At 39.4% G+C, this 21,489-nt stretch overlaps 2 protein-coding genes across 10 annotated transcripts in view; one reads left to right on the top strand and one right to left on the bottom strand.

Moving 5' to 3' along the window:
• LOC110826649 (G protein-coupled receptor GRL101) overlaps positions 1-21,489 on the top strand; it is a 138,550-nt gene that overhangs the window by 47,033 nt on the left and 70,028 nt on the right. For all 9 annotated transcript variants that reach the window (XR_002542106.2, XM_022057490.2, XM_087357747.1 and 6 more), the window contains one exon: positions 1,444-1,610. Coding sequence is in view for 8 of the 9 variants with exons in the window: in XM_022057490.2 (XP_021913182.1) it covers positions 1,526-1,610 (85 nt within the window). In the remaining variant the exon portion in view is untranslated. The remainder of the gene's footprint in view (positions 1-1,443; positions 1,611-21,489) is intronic.
• LOC110826656 (otoancorin-like) overlaps positions 1-21,489 on the bottom strand; it is a 78,621-nt gene that overhangs the window by 35,840 nt on the left and 21,292 nt on the right. The window lies entirely within an intron of this gene.

Here is a 21,489-nt window from a genome sequence, read left to right as displayed (position 1 = left end):
TCATCTGCCAAGAACGTATATGAACAGGTCCCAGTCCGAGAAAAGGATGGAAGGATCCTGTTCATATGGACCTGTCGTCAGACAGAACACTAAAAATGAAAAAAAAAAGTCAGAACGAAAGCAATTATTATCGCCTTAAAAATTCCGAAACTTCCTAGGTATTACGTTACTCTGTAGACTATTTGGAAGAGCTGGGTTAACTGCCTATTGAAATATCAGTGGGGCATAAAAAAAGTATTTAAATTCTGTTTATCATATCAGTCACGTTTTATTATATAGGAAGTCCCCCCTTCTTTTTGGCTTTAGTGCGAGATACGTGTTCAGGCTGACTGGTCCACTTAAATTATGGACCACGTATTCGAATGCCTTAATATAAAGTGAATGTAAGTGTATCGTGGGTGTAGTACACACACTCACTAAAACACGTTTAAAACAACTTAGCAACTTGAACCTAATAGGACGCGAGTTATTGGCGAAATAATGTCATCGTCGGCCATTTATGGTCATTAGTGGAACACGCCTACCTCGTTTCTGATGTGGAGGGGTGGACTCATTACAGTCATCCCCGATTCCCCTAAAAGCCGCTCCGTATTAACGACATGAAAATTTCGCTGTATATATTCCTATGTGTACACTTTCTGTTTACATAACAAGCGATGTGACGTGATGAGATGTGTTCCATACCTAAATTGCCTCTTTGCGTCATTACGTGGACATAGATCTACGTTACTTTTACTTAGAAATGCAAGAAGTTTTTTGAAATGAAATATATTAATATGGTATACATTAGTACATTATACCGCCCAGTCTTTGTGTGGAACGTGCGTGTCATTTGTCTTGACGTTTATGTATTGCTCTGTAAACATGCTGTTAGGTTGTTACCAAGACACCAACACAGTTTGCTCTCGAAATGTATAACTCTGACGTAGAAACGCGTAATTTTTTTTACACAGTCCTGGGGAGTCTGTAGAATCAAGTGTTTTGAATCTCCCGAAGTGTCGGATGAAAATTATGCAGCTATATGCAGAATATAGGTATTTGTAATTCAATTCTAAATGGTTTTGACGACGGTAGTTTACACTTAAAATTATTTATTGTCAGGAATTTTTCCATCTACTGACAGAACCTGTACTTGGGTGGACAAGTTGAAATAATTGCACGATTTATATTGTCCAGTGACAGATACTAGCTTATGTAAGGGACCCAACAGAGTAGGTACCTCTCACCTGAAGACGGAGACAGAACCAGCCTCCGAAACATCGTGGTTTTAAAGAACAGACGATGGAAAAAATCTTGACATTGAATAATTATAAGTAGCTGTAATTGGAGGCGGTAGACCTGTACGAAACGTCGGTACATCCTTCGATTTTGCACTTTACGTAGTTTGCAGGGAAATACCAGGTCTTCCAATAATGCTGAGTCTTTTTTTTTGTATTTTTTCAGGGAACGCGACCCGTAACTGTAAACAAGCATTTTCCACACTGCCGTGGGAATTGCCATCTGCTTATTATTATTCTGTTTCATCATGTCCTCTGGTCAACTTACGCCACTCTTCATCTCCGTCGTCGTCTTTTCGATTTGGATCGTCCGCACTTTTGCGTCTACAAACAGTGAGTTTTATGCACGTCTTAATCGTTTGTGTTTGTAATTTATTCTCTTCTTGATTTATGAAGGTTTCAACTAAAGACAATGTTGTTGTCGCTCTGCTGATGGAGGTAGCAAGCATCTTCGAAACATCGGTAAACTTATGCGGGACTACACAGCTTGACATCCTAGAAGACAGTTTGTTAACTGAGTCATGAATGTTTTCTGTTCGGTTTTAAGGTATAACTTTCCATGAAAGATGCTCATTTCAAATGCAACGTTCGGTTGTCCCGGATACGATGTTGGATGTTACAAATGTTACTGTGGTTTTTATATAATATTATAATTTTGAATTATACGTGTATTTTTTCACAATTATGTCATATTTACTTAACGTGTGTTTGAACTTTCGAAGTGCGCTAATTTTTTAAGTGATGAAACGAGGTTTATATGGAATTTTATCCCATTTATTTACGAAATATCGAGTAGCAGATTACGTTTTTTGAACCTTGCATGTTTTGTATGTGTAATAATTTTCCAACTCGCATACTGATTTGGCTGTGTAGGCCTTTTTTATTCAGCAGAATCATTACTGGGCTGATGAATCACACAGTTTCGTGTCTGCAGCGAACTAAGCTACCAGAATATCTTAACGTTTGACCGCTGTCAGTCAGCCCAAGATACGCGACCACTTCACTACAAATGTTGGCTTTAACTTTCAAACCAACGAATTACAGTAACCAAAGGACTAAGTGATAAGCAAAGTATTAAATTGGCAAGTTTACAACAAAGCATGTGTTACTAAGTAACGGAGTAACGATCAGGCTAGCTAAGTTACTAACTGCTTTATTAATTAACTAAGGAACTCCCTCGTGGTAAAACGAGGACGAACAACACTCCTGACTGCAGATGTGGATTTGTAGATACATGCCAACGTTTCAGAGGAACATACCACCTTCAACCTCAGATCTCATTAATTTATATTCTCTGCTAATCCTGCGATATAGTTTGCAGATTAGGCGACATAAGGTTTTCTCTGGTGTTATTTATTTATTTATCACTGATAGGCCTATGGGCTTACCACGCGGAAAGAGGAAGATTGGAAACGTGTGACACATTATGTTTACGCGAAATTCTGAGGGGGAGACACCGTAGGAGACGCCAGTGTATTTGTAAGTTTAAGTAGGATGATGTTTGTGGATTGGATTCAGCTGATCCAGATTACTCTCCGTTGATTGGCTGTTTTGAACATGGTAATGAAATTTCGGGTCTCGTAAAATGCGGGACAGTACTTCTCCACCAGCTAATCAAGAAGGCCTGAGCTCCGTTTTTGTTAAATCTGGTTCAGTTCGTCGCACACGACGTGTGCTGGTGTTGCGTGCGAGTTTCAGGTACACGTTTACGAGAGACCTTGTGATGCCCACAAAGCCTTTAATTGAACCATGTCGCCAAAGTTCCTCTCTGACACATTTTGTAATTATCGAGATCAGCAGAATCAAATGCTGGATTATCCGCGTTATTGAAGCTTTAATACATTCAAAACACGTGTGAGTGGAATAATTATTAATATTGTTTGTTCTGTACAGGAAGTTCGCCATTGGGATATTTATGAAAAATTATAATTTGAACTTTATCTAAATGTGGGTTATACAGGGTGTTTCGTTTAAAATTTAATCCTAACTATAACAGTTTTTGGTTATCAACGCAACAAGACAAAGACGTTTCTCTTTTGTAGCTTTTGGTGGAAGAACGTACAGAACAGCTTTACGACAGATTTCCACAACGATCTTGAAGTCACAGAAGTTGTGTTTTCATTCGGTGTGTTGTTGTCTTATTCGGTAATTCCTTGGCAGGATGCACAATGATAATTATTTCAAATTAACGATTTCGATGCGAAGTATTGTTCAAGAATAAGCTAACGTTTTTCTCGTGAATACGTCATGTTCGCATATGCATAGCTTCTGCGCAGCTGATGTTAGCCGCGGCCTAGCAACGAAATGACCTTGACTCGAGTGTCACCGGGGGGCGGAGATTGGGAGAATATTGAACGGAGTGGTCGTCGACCAGTTTTTACGACACCACAGCATTACAGAAGACAGCCCCGGGAACTAAAATGAGAGATTTACCGATGTCTGTTCGTTTGTTAGGGGCAGATATGCTTCCTGCAAGGCTCTTCGGATACACGCGAAGATTGGCGGGTGAAGCGAACGCCCTCCGGTGCACGGACTTTCGCGTGTTCTGTCACTCGGTGAAAGTTGGGGCAGGAAAGCGAAGTGAATGGAAAGAGAGAGAGAGAGAGATAAGGAAAGATAAAAACTGACCTAAAAGTACAGTACTGAAGGCAGGGAACAGTTTGACGACGTTGTTCTTCTGAGTTGCGACGCCATGTTGACTCATAGGTAGATCCTGACCTTCTGGAAGGAACACGCCGTCTCCGTTTTCAGGGCCGAATGTGGAAGCAGTAATCTGCACATTATTAATCACAATGCTACCAACGTTTATACTAAACAGGTCCCTAGTTCACCACTGAATATAAACGAATGTTTCATTACATTAAGTGATCACTACCTAAATATTTATGTTTGTGAACTTTTGTCGAATTATCCTGCAGCAGACCAAATCTATTTCAACAACGAAGATTAAAGAAACGATAAAAAATGGAACACCTGTTCTATCGTTTAATGAAAATTCTTCACTTCGCTTGTTATGGGTGACAGATTTACGCTGGCTAGAGATTGGCTGACGGAATGTGATGTACTTAAGTGTACGTTTTAGTCTGTTCGTAAGTATGTTAAAATAACTGGTTCTCAGGTTGTAATATGTGTGTGTGATGACTGGACGATACGGGTTGTGGAAATTGATGTTATTTCATAGTAGAAATTGTGCGCAGAAATGGTTGTAGGTCTGTTTAATTACTGCTCTTTGCATCTCATGGCCTCTGTTTACGTGTAAAAGGAAATTAGAAAGTAGTTTGTACTAATAATTCTCGGGATTCATCTCTCCTGTCTGTATTTATTGGCTGTACAGGTTTCGAATCCGTGTTTCATATTTCGCTTCAACTTCAGATTATTAATATGTTTCGACATGTTCAGGATGATGCATTTTGAAGGGGTATCTAATGACTTAAGTCGATTAAGACCTCGGTAAAACCATTTGCGCCGCCTTTCAATCTGCCTGCCTATTTGATAATGAAATTTTATGTTGCGAGATTGAGTCCATCGTGTGTCAGATTTTTACATTTTTAATGGCACACTTTATTTTATGATAAATTTAAAAAATGGAAACGTATACTCGTTTGAATCATGTTTAAAAGCATAACAATAAGAGTCAAAGTGACGTCTGTTTAAATGACAACACTGCACTAAGTTATCATTTCGAGATCAGAAATCATTATCCTGCCTGCTTTATGGAATAGTAAGAAATTCAAGGTAAATACCCACATATATATATATATATATATATATATATATATATATTGTGTGTACACACACCAGTTATTTTCTTTATGGAAGAATTTTGTTGATAAAAGCACCGCCTGCATACTTTTGTTTAGACTGTACACTGTACAAGTGTGTCGGAGAAGTTGCCGATATAGCACGGCGAAATGTAAGAAATCTTTCGGCTTTACTAGCTTTTTCAAGACAAGTTTAAAGGGCCTTGTCCGATTTTAATTTTTTGGAAACCAGAATTAATAATTTAATCGTTTCCAAAAATAACTCCATGCTTTTAATTCTACTGTCATTGTTTTTAAGGCAGAAAGTAGGAGTATTTCCGAAAGTAATAGCATTTATGTGGCTGAAGGAAATCGTATCGAAATAAATGTCAGTAGAGACTTTTCACAATTACGTGCATAAAAATATGCAGTTGTCCGTTTTCTTTGACAAGCTACCTTTGTGGCCGCGCCGTTTTCTGGTCTAATTATTCTTAATGAGCAGGACTATAAAATAACAGATGTGGTACCGATAGCTCGCAGACGCTAATATTACCCTTGTAATTAAATCCAGATGAGACACTAGAAGAAAAAATTAATTAATTTATACCCGCTGGGAATATCTTTACGTAAATAACATTCCATTTTAATTTTGTAACTGCTGGACTGGTCCAGTATTATGTACATGCGATAAATGTTTTCAGTAGATGAGGTGTTTGCTCAGTACGGGGCAGCTTATACCGATGTTTATTTACTTGTGGTTTATTTAACGACGTCTGTAGTTCAGACTGTTTATACTATCCAAGGCTGATTAATATCAAAATGAGGAAGGTATGTAATGGAGCAGTCATGGCTTAATTTGCTTTCTTAACTTAAAAGTTCTTTCCTTAAGATACTTTCCCGACCTTTGCATTGACCTGTGAGGATAGACGTTGTCTTGGCTGAGATTTTAACCTGGAGTCTAATAATCCGATGAGACAAACGTTTATAAATCTGGTGCTGCTAGGTTCACTTTTCCTTTGAAACAGCGCCGTGTTCCCTGAGGACCGCGAGGTATGTGCCCCGGCTGTTCAGAAGGGCTGCTGCTTGCGTGGGATGGCGTGATGCTGACGCAAGCTCTCATTTGTTAGAGTGTAATCAGACGCGGCCGGTTTTATTGAAGCTAGAGCAGTCAGTGTAGATCTGAGATACAGCAGTGGGGAGTTTCACTGAAGACACGTGATATCAGATGTGTGTATACTTGGTATTAACTGTCACTGATATTACAGTAGAATGACGTGGTTTTGTGAGCATGGACATGCACCTTCCGGACGGTGTGCACGCAGTTTAATGATTATCGACTTTAAAGAAGACTGAACCGTGACACGCCATGTTGACAGGCCGATAGTCGCTCAGGTAGCCAGGAAATGCCCCGTCTATTAATTACTATTTGACTTGACCTCGTTCTGAGCCAGCTGTGCTCGCCTTACGACCTTATGCTCTTTTTAAAATTTGTTTTGGTTTTGTCCTTGGTCTGCCAAGTGGTTTCTTTTCTTTCAGATTCTTTAGATGAAATTTTTTTTTCTCGCATCATGCTCTGTGAGTTTTAGTCAGTTTGTCAGTTACCCAAGCATTCAGATAGTTTATAATTTAGCCACATTTGTTTTTTGGTCAATTCGTCAGGTCGTTTGGCCGTTAGTTTGACTGGCAGTCATTTGATTACTTAGTTTGTTATGATTCAGTGAGTTTAGCAGTAATTTTCTTTGTCATTAACGTATTATTGAAATGTACAGAAATTAATGTGAATTTAAATATTATTTTAAAAATTTTCCCGCAACAGCTTATATCTGATACAGTTTTTGCATGTAAAAGTTAAATGTTACGGTAGGGATGTGAAGTCAGCGTTATGTGTGACACTTTTAGTTAAAGCAGCAGACTAGTTACGATTTTTAAATCCTTCGGAGTATAGACAAGAAATCAGCAAATTAACAAATAATTTCTTTGGCCTCGTTACAGGTTGCCTAGGGTCGGATGTGACCCGTGGGCCGCGAGTTATCCACGCTGGTTTATAAATAAGCAATTGATAGTAGGAAATCAAAGTACAGAGCCGGAGTGATTTGCGGTTACGTGCATACAGAATTTCGTTCAATGCTGTTGGTCGTATACAAATTTATTGGAGAGGACAAACACGCTGATATGTTTGTCAATAAGTCTGTGTGTCTTTATAAATGAGAGGAGTGAGATAGAAATAAAGGAAGACTGTTATGATCTTGGATGTATGCCAGGACTATAAAAATCTCTTTCCTCTCGGCAAATAGTCTGGGGTATAATAAAACTGCTTGTCTATCGTCTCTTCAGATTTTTCCCTGGTCAGCGAACACCGAAGGCAAATTGACTATCGTGTGACCTGCATTTCCTCTCAAGAGACTTGCACCACATATCCTCTTATTCTTCTTCTTCTTCTTCTCGTTTTTTCTCACTTCTTGCTTTGAACTGTCTTCTTCCTTTTGTACGAAACTGAACAGAATTACCACAAAATTACTTTATTCAATTCATCAGAGACTCTGTGCCGGCTTGCCTCCGTCATGACCACGTATTGAATGTGTTCGTAATAAGTCTTTATCAATATTACATTACGATGAACATTAAAGGAAGGTGCGATGAGATTTTAATTTGCCTGAGACTACGAGAGAAATCTCGCTTTCATGTAACAGATGTTTGTTGTAGAAAGGAAACGTGTTTGTAATATAGTTTTTTTAAAGTCCAGGGTCGGTCTCAGTGTACCGAGAAATTAAGTTGCCGCCCCGGGGCCGTACTTTTGCGAGATTCCATGCTGTCATCATGCGATGTGTAATTGAACTTGCTTGACTTTATGCAGTAGAGGGAATATGAAAAACATTTGACTGGCATAAAAAGTGATTATTTGAACTTACGTCTAAAAGTAATTTAACTTGGTCGTTTAACTCTGTACTCTATTTATAAGAGGAAATATAAGAATAAAACAAAACATTTATCTGACATAATATGTGGATTGACGTTTAAGAACAATGCGATTTCTTGAATTTAGATCCAAGAAATAATAGCAGGATGGATAAAATTGTGTAATTAATAGTTTCATGAATTTTAGTCGATTTTAAAGCGTTCTGACGATGGCGTATTTCGGTCTGTATCGATGAATTTTTGTTATTTCTTTATCGTCTGGTTTTTAAAATAAAACAGCATTTTTAAAACTGGTCTGTCTGATAACTGAGGTTAGCTCTTTCAAAAGGACAGAACAGAGTAGGGTTTTCGAAACGTTCTTATTTAGAATAGCAGTTCAAAAACTGAGCAATAAGGGGTGAATTTTAGTGTTCGCCAAATTCCAATGACGTGAGCGGGATATGACAGATGAGAAATGCGAATGACATCGCAGTCTGAACAGCCTGAAGTGAAGAGGCAGCTTGGGAGACAGGCGTAGATTGGAGGATAATATTAAAATGGCTGTTAAACAGATGGGATATTATGGAGTGAACTGGATTTATCTGATTAAGGATGAGAGACAGTGTGGGATTATTGCGAACACGGTAAAGAACTTTGGGATTCCATAAAAATTGCTGATTTCTTAACCAGCTGTCAGTTTCTCAGTGATTCTTAACCACGCAATTCCGTTTTGTGTGTACTCTGCTTGATTTGTCCTGTGTTGCGTATCGATAGAATTACTGAATCATAATTGATGTTTAAAATTTGAAAATGTGGTTAGAATGGACCGCAGTTTGTGCACGTTGTAATTAATTACCCTTTGCGAAAGCACAGAAACCGGTAAATGATTGTAAATTGTTATTACAGCGAGCTGTGATTAGGTTAGGTTAGGTTAGGTTAGGTTTGGTTTGGTTTACAGAATGAAGCCTGAAATCGCGGGCGTTAGAGACCGCGTAGGGGGGGAGGGTTCAAAAAATAAATAGATGTGGGGTTGTTTTCAGTCCCATCTGATTTCTCTCTGCAGAAATTCACACAACACCATTGAAGTTGCTACGTAACCGACTACTGATTTATAAAACACACGAACACATAATTCGCAAAGATCAAAATATTTGTTTACTTACACATCGCAAAATACTTGTTTCGAATTGGAAGGCGGTTAAATTATTTTCGACGTATTTCAAAGTGTTAAAGTGTATGAACCGACAGGTTGTATTTTCAGCACGTAAATTAATATTTAATAAAATGCACGCGTAAAATTGTGTCAATCATTCAAGTCAATGTAATTTAATATAAATTATTTTCACTTGCAGAATAGAATTTCATTATAGATTCTTCTGAATGTGAAGATAGAATAGTGAGTTTTTCAGTTGTTTTCAAGTTGGTAATAACTTCCTTGTTTTCTGTGTAGAATTTGATGTTCCGGGAATTTCGCCCTTTTCAACATAAATACATTACAGAGTTTTCGTAAAACAATGTATTAATTTTAAATATACGATTTTTTTAAAAAAAATTCAATAAGATAGAACAATAACGCAGACCGTGACATAGAAATGATAATTCGCTTTTTTATTTTGGGCGTGTTATTTTGTTATGAGCTCAGTTTGTAGTTTGGCTTATGTGCAACCTCCATTCATGTGTACGCCTGTGTCAAAATGGAGGAACAACAGAACAACATGACTGCGATGATGAGTATTTCAGCAAAGTCCACATGTTTCGTACGAATATCAGAGACATTTTCCTAAGTATGAATTTCTCTCGAATGCATAGAACATAAAATATTTATTTGTGGTTTGACATTAAAAAGCCCGTATCAAATAGACATTCACGAGTGGGCGAATTGTGGACGGCTTTGAAACATTAAGCAGATCAAACGTAACATTGTATTTATTATTTCGTAAAACAACAGCAACATACAATTTTATCGGCGTCTGGTGTAATCAGTGAAATTGGTAAATGTGGAATATTGATTTATACAGTAAGGTCAAGGTTCATGGTGCACTCTAGAGCCGGAGTGTTTTAGTCGTCACTAGATAGCTTGCTTAAAGGCCACGGAAGGACACCATTTCCTTTGCTGTGCCCTAAGCAGCCCTACGTCAACAATACAGCGATGCTGACTGCTCCGGTGCGAGTTTTGAGTTGTCTTCACTCGCCTGGATTCTGCTGTTTGTGTTGCAACATTGTTCGATTTTTATGTGACCTTGAAACATACAATTTGGTGCCTGCTACTATAGTGGGAGTTGCTTGGTTAGTTATTTGTTTAGTGATTTATTTATCTAAATCCGTGGATTTAAAACCCAGTGGGGAACCTTTTTTTTACGATTCGCTTAAACAATCGGTAGTTTTGTATCTTGTATTTATAGATATTTTATGATTATCGTTGTGTACTACGATTATCTCCTTAAGCGGCATTAACTAGTTGATCTTTGAAACGGTGAAGATGTGTGTTGTCTTGGCGATACGGACTGAATTCTTTAAAAAAAAATTTAGACGAGTTTCGGCTTCAAATTTTTATAGAGTCGTGGCAAAAGACATTTCCAGCGAGCGTTCTAAGACAGTGACGTCACTTGCAATACTGCCTAAGTCGTGGCAAGGAGGCAAAAGTGACGATTGGTAAGCGGGTGGTATCGGGCCCAGTGATCTCCAAGGGTGTCCGACACCATTCGTGCCCGTGGATTTAGAGCAACATTATTCCCCATGAAGGAAACGCTCGTTGGTCGTAAACATGAACCATCCGTATTTTATACTGATACGTGGCTTCGTTGTATCACCGGCCAGGCGAGAGTCCAAGAGCGTTATTTATGAGGAACGTGTACAAATTGTTTCTTCTCTACTTACTTTGCCTCAGCTGACCTTTGGCAAACGACGATTCGGTGTCATCGCATTCGATTTTGGTCAGAAGTGGGGAGGAGGCGCTGGGAAAATCAGTAACTTTGGTATTTGCGACAATTTCCGAATGTTCTTTCGTCATTGATAGCAATAAGATGGTCACTTGCCGAGCTTAAGAATGATCATCTTTGTACTCTACGCTCTCATGACGTCATGCTTTATGATCTCTGACTTCTGGAGAACGTGAGGTCGCATCTCGTTGCATAAACCGACGAAATCAGTCCGTGTATCTTATTTATAGTCGAATGATAGGATGAATAATGAATTGTAAAGGATGTGGAAGAAAGCGGCCGTGGGCTAGGTTAAGGTACTATCCCAACATTTGTTATTTTTTATTATTAGTGTTCTGTCTGACGACAGGTCCATATGGACAGGATCCTTCCATCCTTTTCTCGGACTGGGACCTGTTCATATACGTTCTTGGCAGATGATCCAGAAGTGGTTTGCCGTTGCCTTCTTCTGTGTGTGAATGGAGTAATTGTTGGGATGCCACGGAGGAAAACTCCGTGTTGCCTAGACCACGGCCTTGCCCAACAAAAGTTATAAATTCGGGCACCGCCGGGAATCGAACCCGAGACCCCCACGATTACAAGGCCAGCGTTCTAACCGCTAGACCACCGTGGCAACATCTGTACCTGAAGATTAAATCGATTTGTATCTCCGAAACATCGGTAACCACTTATAAACACTGCGTCACAATCTACGAGAGTTATTTTAGTCTCTATAGGCGGTGTCTGTGTCTAGATTAGAACCCAGGACCCCCCCCCCCCCCCCCAACACGAGTAGAATACTGGGTGTAATTTAGAACGAATCCTTGGGTCTACGTTCTTACGATTTGCGTCGTTTTACATAGTCTGAAGTTTTCGGACGAGGCTTCTTGCAGTGGACACGCATTTAGAGATCCTTGGTGCTCCGAACTGTATGAACTGTATCCTGTTTTGAACTTTACGCCTGTAGCAAGAACGTATTTCCTGTGCGTAGTGACGCTATGGCGATTCTGTCAGCTCGGCCTGAGTATTCATATTAATTATTCTGGGCTGTACATCCATTACCATAATGTCTGGTTAAGCTTTGAGTAGTGTAACATTTAGTAGGGGTTATTTATACGCGCTCATGAATATTTTATACTGGAAGTGGTATTTGAAATATTTTAAATCAGAAAAATAGATCTGTGTGTGTGACATCTACACGGTGTTCATTATGTCTTGGGTTTTTTTTAAAAAAAATGTTTTATACAAAGTAAAACTTCAATTAGCCTTTTAAATCACAAACGCTTTCAGTTTACATTTCAAGGAGAATAATTACAAACGCTGATTATGACCAATGTTAACATATGTTTGTATAACGGAAATTGAATGTAATAACGTCATTGAATCTGTTAAAACTCTTGGCACCTTTTCTGTAAGCCTGGGTCAATGTGGGTGGGAAGATGGCGGATGTTTCTGAAGAACGTACTGAATACAGTGCGGTAGAAAGCCGATTATCCGCGGTAATTGGGAGAAGCAGGCTCCCGGGTAATTAAAAGACACGGTTGGATTTTTTTAAAAAAAGATTAAAAAAAGGAGATGGAATCATGCCTAAACAAAGGAAGAAATTAAAAAATAGAAAACGAGTAAGGACATGACGTGGAGGGATGAATGCGAATATCACTCTCAGGGTACACTTCCGTTTCTGTAATGTAGATCCGCGGGCAGTTGCGGTATTGGTTCATTGACATGCGCAGTGGTCTCCTTTTAACCGTTTTCTACTATACTCTGCCTCATCATTGACATCTGAAGGCTATTTTTACGGCCAATTAGAGTAAAAAGCTTCCGGTCACTGAACTTAAAAGAAACTGGAACGATGCGACGACAGTTTGAAGTTACTTCCTTTTAGGAACAATCAAAGGGAAATTATCCACTCGCAAATTACATTAAAACTAATTACAGCTGAATCCCACTGGGTTTGAACACTTTAACGTTAAAGACGGCTTTCCGTTCAATTTCTGTTCTTAGAAGTCTGTGTATCGCACGGCAAATATCCTGAGGATTTATGATCTAGATCAGTGGTGTTCAACCCTTTTTTTGTTCGCGTACCCCCAGATATAATTTCTCTTCAACTCTGTGCCCCCAAAGTTGTTGGCGTATAATTCAAGTTATACGTAGTATATAATCTACATCTAAAATAAATTAAATAAATTACATTACTGATTATTCAGTGTTTATCGTAAAATAATAGGGTAAGGTTGCTCAAGTCGTACCAGTGCTTAAGTCGTACCACTTGAATTTTGAACGAACTACGACGACGACAGCACATACAACGGCAACCAAATATACATCTGAGTCAACCCAGTTGCTTTACGTATTATTGTCTGCCATAAACCAGCCTCGTTATAAATCCTGTCATCAAGTAAGTTTATTTCAATTTTCTTATAATTTTCTGCATATGTTTGGTAGTTAATCTTGCAAGTAAATTATTGATAAAATTATATTCCTTATTAAATATAAATTCAGTAGAATTTACATAATCGTTTGGTCGAAACGAAATCTTATTAATTTTATTCAATGTTAGGTTATGTTTACTGTTAAATTTAACTTGTGCCGTGTCTTAAGTCGTACCCATATGAGATTCCTAAGTCGTACTGGTAAGAAGAGCTTTCTGCAGTGGTTACACAAGAAAGTAAAGAAATCCATGAGGAAGAAACGGACGCGCCTATAAACCAAATAAAACTGCAATTAAATATTTTAGCTCCTATTCCAATAATAAACCAAAGCAAAGAGTTCCGTGAATGCTCTACCTCGTCAGTCGAAATAACGTCAACGCAGAATAAAGAAAACATAAAAAATGCGGCAAATAAAAGAAACGCAGTAATTAATAAAAAGGAATTGGCATTAAAAATTAAAAAGAAGAAAAGCGATTGGTTTTGTTTTATTTGTGGAGAAGATCGGGAGGAAAACATGATTCAATGCTTGAAATGCAAATCATGGGTGCACGATGTATGCGCTGGAGTTGACAAAAGAACAAAAAAATTTGTATGTGATGTTTGTACTAACTGAATACCTATGTGTCATGTAAACAGATTAATAAAAAATACGTATTAATTATTATTGTTGCTTAATTGAATTCTTAGGTACGACTTAGGCTATAGGTGGTACGACTTAGGAAACCGGTTACTTTAGTCGTACCGATGTAAGTTTTTAAAGATTTAGTTTATTTTACGTGAAAGCATATAGATTTTCTAATTTCGTTATAATAAATAACAACAGTATTAACACAAGTTTTGAATAACACATTTAATTTCTATTTATTTGATAAATCCTAAGTTTTATACGGTTTTTTCCTTAAGGGGTACGACTTGAGCAACCTTATCCTATATATATTTTTAAATTTCACGTACCCCCAGATACAATTTCTCTTCAACTCTGTACCCCCCAAAGTTGTTGGTGTATGATTCAAGTTATTTTTATTTTATTTAGTGTTCTGTCTGACGACAGGTCCATATGAACAGGATCCTTCCATCCTTTTCTCGGACTGGGACCTGTTCATATACGTTCTTGGCAGATGATCCAGAAGTTGTTTGCCATTGCCTTCTTCTGTGTGTGAATGAAGTAATTGTTGGGATGCCACGGAGGAAAACTCCATGTTGCCTAGACCACGGCCTTGCCCAACACAAGTTATAAATTCGGGCACCGCCGGGAATCGAACCCGAGACCCCCAGGATTACAAGGCCAGCTTTCTAACCGCTAAACCACGGTAGTATATAATCTAGTATATAATCTACATCTAAAATAAATTAAATAAATTACATTACTGATTATTCAGTGTTTATCGTAAAATAATATATATATTTTTTTAAATTTCACGTACCCCCTAAGATGTCTTCGCGTACCCCCAGATACAATTTCTCTTCAACTTTGTACCCCCAAAGTTGTTGGTGTATAATTCAAGTTATACATAGTATATAATCTACATCTAAAATAAATTAAATAAATTACATTAATGATTATTCAGTGTTTATCGTAAAATAATATATATATTTTTTTAAATTTCACGTACCCCCTAAGATGGGTGAATACCACTGATCTAGATCATGTGACAATTGGATTTAAAACTACGTACGCTGTTGAGCAGCGAGATACTTTGCGTCATGTATTGTTGTCATGGACTGCCATAAACTGGTCGCGTTACAGTGCCAAAAGTCGATGATGTATTGTCCACGTGCCTGTCAGACAGATGACATTCGAGGGTGAATGTGACCGGCAGTGAAGTCCCTGCTAATTCTTTCCCGTACGAGACACGCACGGAAATGTCTCATTTTAATTTTCAAATGATAATTAACTCGTAATTGAACACGTCTTTGCCCGTTTTAAAAATTGTAGCCAAAACTCAGCAAATCTTTTTGTGCACAGACTTCGTGATGATCTACAAAATTGATTGTTTTTGTTCAAATCCGTTTAACCCTTAAATGTTACAGCTGTTATTAAAAGTAATTTTTGCGTCATCCTGTATATACCGCGGTGGCTCTGTTTATTGAATTACACAGTGCCGTGTTCTGTACAGCAGACATTGCCTATTATACCGCTCAGATTTTTTTTTATTTTATTTAGTGTTCTGTCTGACGACAGGTCCATATGAACAGGATCCTTCCATCCTTTTCTCGGACTGGGACCTGTTCATATACGTTCTTGGCAGATGATCCAGAAGTGGTTTGCCATTGCCTTCTTCTGTGTGTGAATGGAGTAATTGTTGGGATGCCACGGAGCAAAACTCCGTGTTGCCTAGACCACGGCCTTGCCCAACACAAGTTATAAATTCGGGCACCGCCGGGAATCGAACCCGAGACCGTTCGTTTGTAATAACGGATGTCCCGCGTCAAAGTGAGGTTGGGATTGGGGTTGAGGCTTCAAATTGAGCATACCATCCCTTATATCCCCCTAACTGGAAAGGGGTTTTGGTTGATTTTTGCGACACCCGTTATATTCGAATCTTCTTCGCGGGTGAACACTGACTCTTCCTCTCATGCTGTTCGGTGTGAAATGCGCTTTGTTTGGGAAGTGAACATCGCGCTCCTGTTCCGCGGGTGTTGGCAACATCGGATGCTGTGCGTTTGCACCTGATGCATTAACCATATTCCGCGCCTCCATCGAGATCGGTTCGATGGTACGGGTGGGCAGTTGCAGGAAAACAGCACTGGGTGTTCTGAAAACTGATACCCTCTCCCACAGGCTATTGTAAAATAAAACTTATTTATGTGTATTTTTATTTGTGGTTTACTTAACGACACCGCCTTTGTCTTATGACCTTTTATTCAGTTTTATTGATGTTTTTTTGTTATAAAAATTGAAATTAATATTATTAGCCTTCGTAGTGAGGGGACGTGTCTTGCTAGTGCTCCGTGCTGTGTATTTACAACGTTGTGCAGTTGTATAGGAATCTACTACCTGCTGCCTTCCGCCGCAATGACGGCTAGCAAGGATACTTGCGAGGTGTGCAAGAAGGCTTTCTACGGAAAGCAAAAGCATATTAGATGTTGTGGGCCGTGTGCTTGGCGTTTTCATGTCAATTGCTTGAAAATGAGTGAGGTGGAATATTCATTCCTCTTGTCTGATGGTGTTTCCACCTACAAGTGCAGAAAGTGTGTAAAGGCACTTCGAGGCGTTAGTGGTGTAAGCACACCGCCTAGGATCTTGCGTTCTGCCCCTGCCTCGGAGATTGCAAAGAAGGTAGTGTCTCCTGTAAAGGAACCGATCCTGCCAGACGTTGGGGGTTACGACTCTCTCGCTGAAAAGTTGGAGATGGTGAGGCTCAGTGGAGCTAGCACGCACAATCTTGTGGAAAACTTGGTCCAGTTGGTCCTCAAGCTTTCTGAGGATGTGCAGCAGCTGCGCAAGGACAACGAATATTTGAAGGAGCAGTTGAGTAGCAGTACTCCCTGTGCTCCTTTACAGGTTGCCAGAGATCTTCAACCGCTCCGTCGCGCAAACTTCCTGTGCCATCCGACAACTCTACTTCGACCTGTGCTGCTACAAGGACGTAGCACTCACGGGTTTACAATCTACGGAGACCTCAACGCAGGTAGACACCGAGGGCTTTATTACGGTGAACCGTAAAAGGAAGCCCAACCCAGGTACCCCGGTGGTCAACACAGCAAAACAGTGTAGACAGCCCTTAATTGGGGTCCGAAACTCTGCCTCTCTGCCCGTAATCTCTAAGAAAGAGAGGTCTATGGCCCTGTTCGTTTCAAGGTTTAGTCCTGAGGTCACGACTTCAGATATTGAGACTTCATTAAAGGAGCAATTACGCCTTAAGAATTTGGTGTGCACCAGGCTAAAAACAAAATTTAGCAATTATTCTTCGTTTCTGTGAACGAAGACGAGTTTCCATTAATTAATAATACTGTTGTGTGACCAAACGGATGCCTTATTACTCATTATTATTATTCATTCATCGCCCTGATGACGGAGGCAGTATGACCTCTGAAACGTTGGTTAACATCGACCAGACTACACAGCGCAACAACCCAGAAGACAGAAATCTTCATACTCTGATGACGGAGGCAGTATGACCTCTGAAACGTTGGTAAACATCGACCAGACTACACAGCGCAACAACCCAGAAGACAGAAATCTTCATACTAAGAATCGTCCTGATGACGGAGGCAGTATGACCTCTGAAACGTTGGTTGACATCGACCAGACTACACAGCGCAACAACCCAGAAGACGGAAATCTTCGCCTTATTACTCCTTTTTACGGCAGATTTACTTCTGAGCAGGTTTACTCCTCGAGCGCGCCTGTCAGGTCATCGGAGTCAGATGCTCTGCCTACGGCCAGTGCGGCTCCTGTGCCTGGAGGCGGCTCGGATTCCCACTGAGTATGGTTCTTGACAACTGTGATTTTGATATATTTTTTCAAAATGTCAGGGGTCTAAGAACCAAATGCAGTAAATTCATTGACAGTGTTTTCGCTGGCACGTCCGAAATTTACTGTATTACGGAAACCTGGCTTAATGACTCTATATTAAGTTATAATATTTTTCCTGAATCCTATTACGAGTTTCGTGCCGATAGGGATTACGTAAGCTCCAATAAAAAACGGGGAGGCGGAGTGCTGACTGCAGTTTCAAAGTCTTTCCGTGCCGTTAAACGAAGGTATGATCTGGAAACGATTGAAGAGTGTGTGTGGATTGAAATTCCTGTTAGAGACAACCACAGTCTACTTATAGGGAATCATTACTTTGCACCGGATTGTGATATAAAAGTAATTGAAAATTATCTAAACACTTTAGAAGTAAACCTAAACTCGCATCTCTATCGGGTGGTCATGTTAGGAGATTTTAATGTCCCCAATTTTGACTGGCTATACGGCACCCCTTCCTCTAATTGTTACTACTATAGTAAAATTAAAGGAAATTCTCTTTACGCCACCTCGTGCTTTCTTGGTCTAAATCAGCGCAACAACGTCGTTCCTAACAATGCCCTGCTCGACCTTGTCTTTACAAACTTCAGCGATCTCAGCATTTCTCTTTCTCCTCACTCGCTGGTCCATCCTGACCACTATCATCCGCCTCTTGTCCTTAATCTTAAACTGTCTTGACTATCAACATACCTCGCTTACTCCTCGACGCAATTACGGGAAAGGAGACTACTTATTACTTTACCATACCCTAGAAAACTCTGACTGGTCTTGCGTTCTTAAGGGCAAAATAAATTGCCATTCCATTATGGACGCTGTTGGTTCACGTGTGCCGGCGAGGCAAATACGAGAATTTTCTACTTTTAGTGTGAGCAGTGCGCTAAGATATAGTCCTTCAGCGAGGTGCGTCATCGCTGCAAATGACGTATGTAAATCTTTGGACGTATTTAGCACAAACATTGTCTCCCTTGAGCGAACGTTCTCAACAAGGGAAATGATCTAGATAGGTTTGTCTTGTAGATGAACTAGCTTCGTTATCTGTTTTTTTTATATTCTTTAAAGTTTTACAATTATATTAGTGTTCCCTAGGTGGATTATTTGTTTTTATTTATATTTCTTCAATTTTGCTCTGTGTTAATATTGTTTCTATTTTGGGTTTGTCTGTACTTGGCAGTTACATTTAATACTGTACATGTATAACTTTAAGTAATCTCTTTATGTAGTATTTTTCTTTATTATTTCACTATTATTATATTTATTATCAGTGTTTGCCTGTTATTGGCTTCTTGCTGTTGGCAAACACTTAAATTAATTAATTGAATTGAATTGAATTGAATTATAGTTTATACTTCACATCTGATAACACTTCTTTTAGCTTTATCTATATATATATATATATATATATATATATATATAAATCATTTTTAGAAGTTATTAAGATTAATGATTGGCTGACTGATTAATAAATAATAAATTATAAATTCTATGCAGTTTTGTTGTTGTTGTAGCTTAATTTCAGATATTTTAAAATATTACCACATTTCCCTGAGCGATAATTTTAAAGCGCTTATTGGGATTATTGATTTCGGCTTTGATGTTTTGCCGCTGCACCCGTGGGCTGAAATTTCATTGTTCCTCTAAACCTCTGATAATGATTGACGTTTATTATTTGTAACTGCGTGTAATTTACCCATGTGCGTGTCTGTCTGCCTGTAGTCCTGTCTTGTCTGTCTGTGCATTACGACAGCAAGAATTCATAATCATGAGGTTCTATTGGTGGTGACGTTTCTGGGTTTTTCGGACATGATAACCTTCGTATGAATATCAGAAGTGGTCAGTTTCCTGCGTTGAGACTTCTCTGAAGTAATTTGTTAACTGGGGTATGAGGACTAGTTTAATGAACGTCACTGAGACATTTTGTCTGTATCTGCTGTAGTTGGGGCGAATCTGTGCGTTCCACGTCTTAAGGAAATCAGAGGGGTGGGATAGGTAATATAAAGAATGTACTATCCATACTGAAAACATTGTTTTCCAGCGGCATTAATTTGCAGTTTTCTGTGTCATTTCCTAAGTCGGTAATGTTTTTTGTTTGCGTAGTACATGCGTTCTTATTCCACCCGCAAGCTAGTGACGTGGGGGAAACGCACAGATTGCCCCCGGCGACTGCAATACCATGAGGCCCGTTCGGTATACAAATATTTCAGAATCGAATAATCAAGTAACGAATATTATAAAGTGGACATTAATGTCGACTGGGTTACAGTGGATAGATAATTGGTCGTGTTTTCCATGGGTGTTACCAACCCCAGCACATGTCAACATAGCGGGTAATTCTAAGGGACGAGGGTGAAAGTGCGTCGGAAGTGAAGCTAATAATCTGATTTCAATCTGCATGTCATTTCACTGTCAATTTGCTTCGGTGACGGCTAAAACTGATTGGCTCAGTTGGCGAGCTGTAGCGTCCCGGCCAGTCTGGCGCCGGACGCGAGTGTTTCAATAACAGATTTGATTTTCAATTGAAAGCCGTCGAATGCTCGCGACTGTACCAATTCGTCCACTTAAGAATTATCTCTGCTCTTCTAAAACAATTTTTTTTGTTCGTACCCTGAGCGATGGTTGCAGGTGAATTAAGAATAATCCTGGAAATCGAAGGATGGCCGGTCTGTGAAGCGAGATCCCACCGGATGACCTCCGAAATTCGAAGCAGGTGTCCTAACTATTCTCATAATTCGTCTCGTATTTAGGCGGTTCTGTAAAATTTGTCATGGAATACGTTCTGTTCTTATCTTTGTCTGTTTCAATGACCCGTAAAATCCAGGGAACGGGAATCGATAAAAATAAAACCCCTTTCCCCTCTATTACAAGCCTGAGGGAAATGAAGCTGTTTCGCGGAGTAAACACTTGTTTGCAGAAGTAATTAGTAGGTCTTGGTGCATATTTTTAATTTCGGCGATAATTTTCGAAGAAGTAAACTATAATAGGAATTGAGGTTTTACGACGGTGAGTCCGATGATGGCAGTCTTCTGGGTTGTAGCGCCGTGTAGTGTGGTAGACGTTTACCGACGTTTCAGAGGTCCTTGCTGCCACCATCATCAGGGATATGATTGCTTTGATGATGGAGGCAGCAACTTCTTCTAGACCACACGCTGCTGCAACCCGGAAGACAGCCCGTCATCTGAGTAAATTACGGGCATCAAACCCGTGCAAATCTCAGGGTCATGGAATATCGTTTGAAATGGCGTTTGAAAACTTTTTGTAAGAATGACTTCACATTCTGTACGCTTTACCTGTTATTTTTATTAGGGGGATTGGTGGAACAGGGAAATGAGAAATACAAATTGTAATAAAAGAACTTGAAGGGAACTTACCCTTGGGGTAACTGAGCTTAAATGTAAGTGCGATAAGAACAGTAATATTAAAGGATCAAGGTGAGGGGATCGACGAACAACATACCAAGAATACACACATTGAAAACAAAAGACAGGCGCCACCCGATCAAATGACATTTTATCAAGTATTTAACATTGTGTTACTTACCCGTACGTAACACGTACAACAAGAAGGTGGACAGGACAGTATTAAATGAACCTGAAGATGACCAAGTAACGGACGAAACGTGTTCGACTGTGGCTGTATTAAGCAGTGATAACAGACGCTGTGTGAAAGCAGGGTCAGAATGCCCCTGGGTGGACATCGTGCACGCTGGTGTGATAAGCACAATGGATTGCTTTGACTAGTTTAATTCCCATGGGTGAG

This window comes from Zootermopsis nevadensis, unplaced genomic scaffold (genome assembly GCF_977971745.1).
Source record: "Zootermopsis nevadensis isolate Lab colony 2312 unplaced genomic scaffold, Znev_1.0 Znev_ptg000028l, whole genome shotgun sequence".
NCBI classification, from domain to species: domain Eukaryota; kingdom Metazoa; phylum Arthropoda; class Insecta; order Blattodea; family Termopsidae; genus Zootermopsis; species Zootermopsis nevadensis.
The sequence above is the reverse complement of the archived record's forward strand: the minus strand, read 5'-3'. Positions and strand labels throughout refer to the sequence as shown.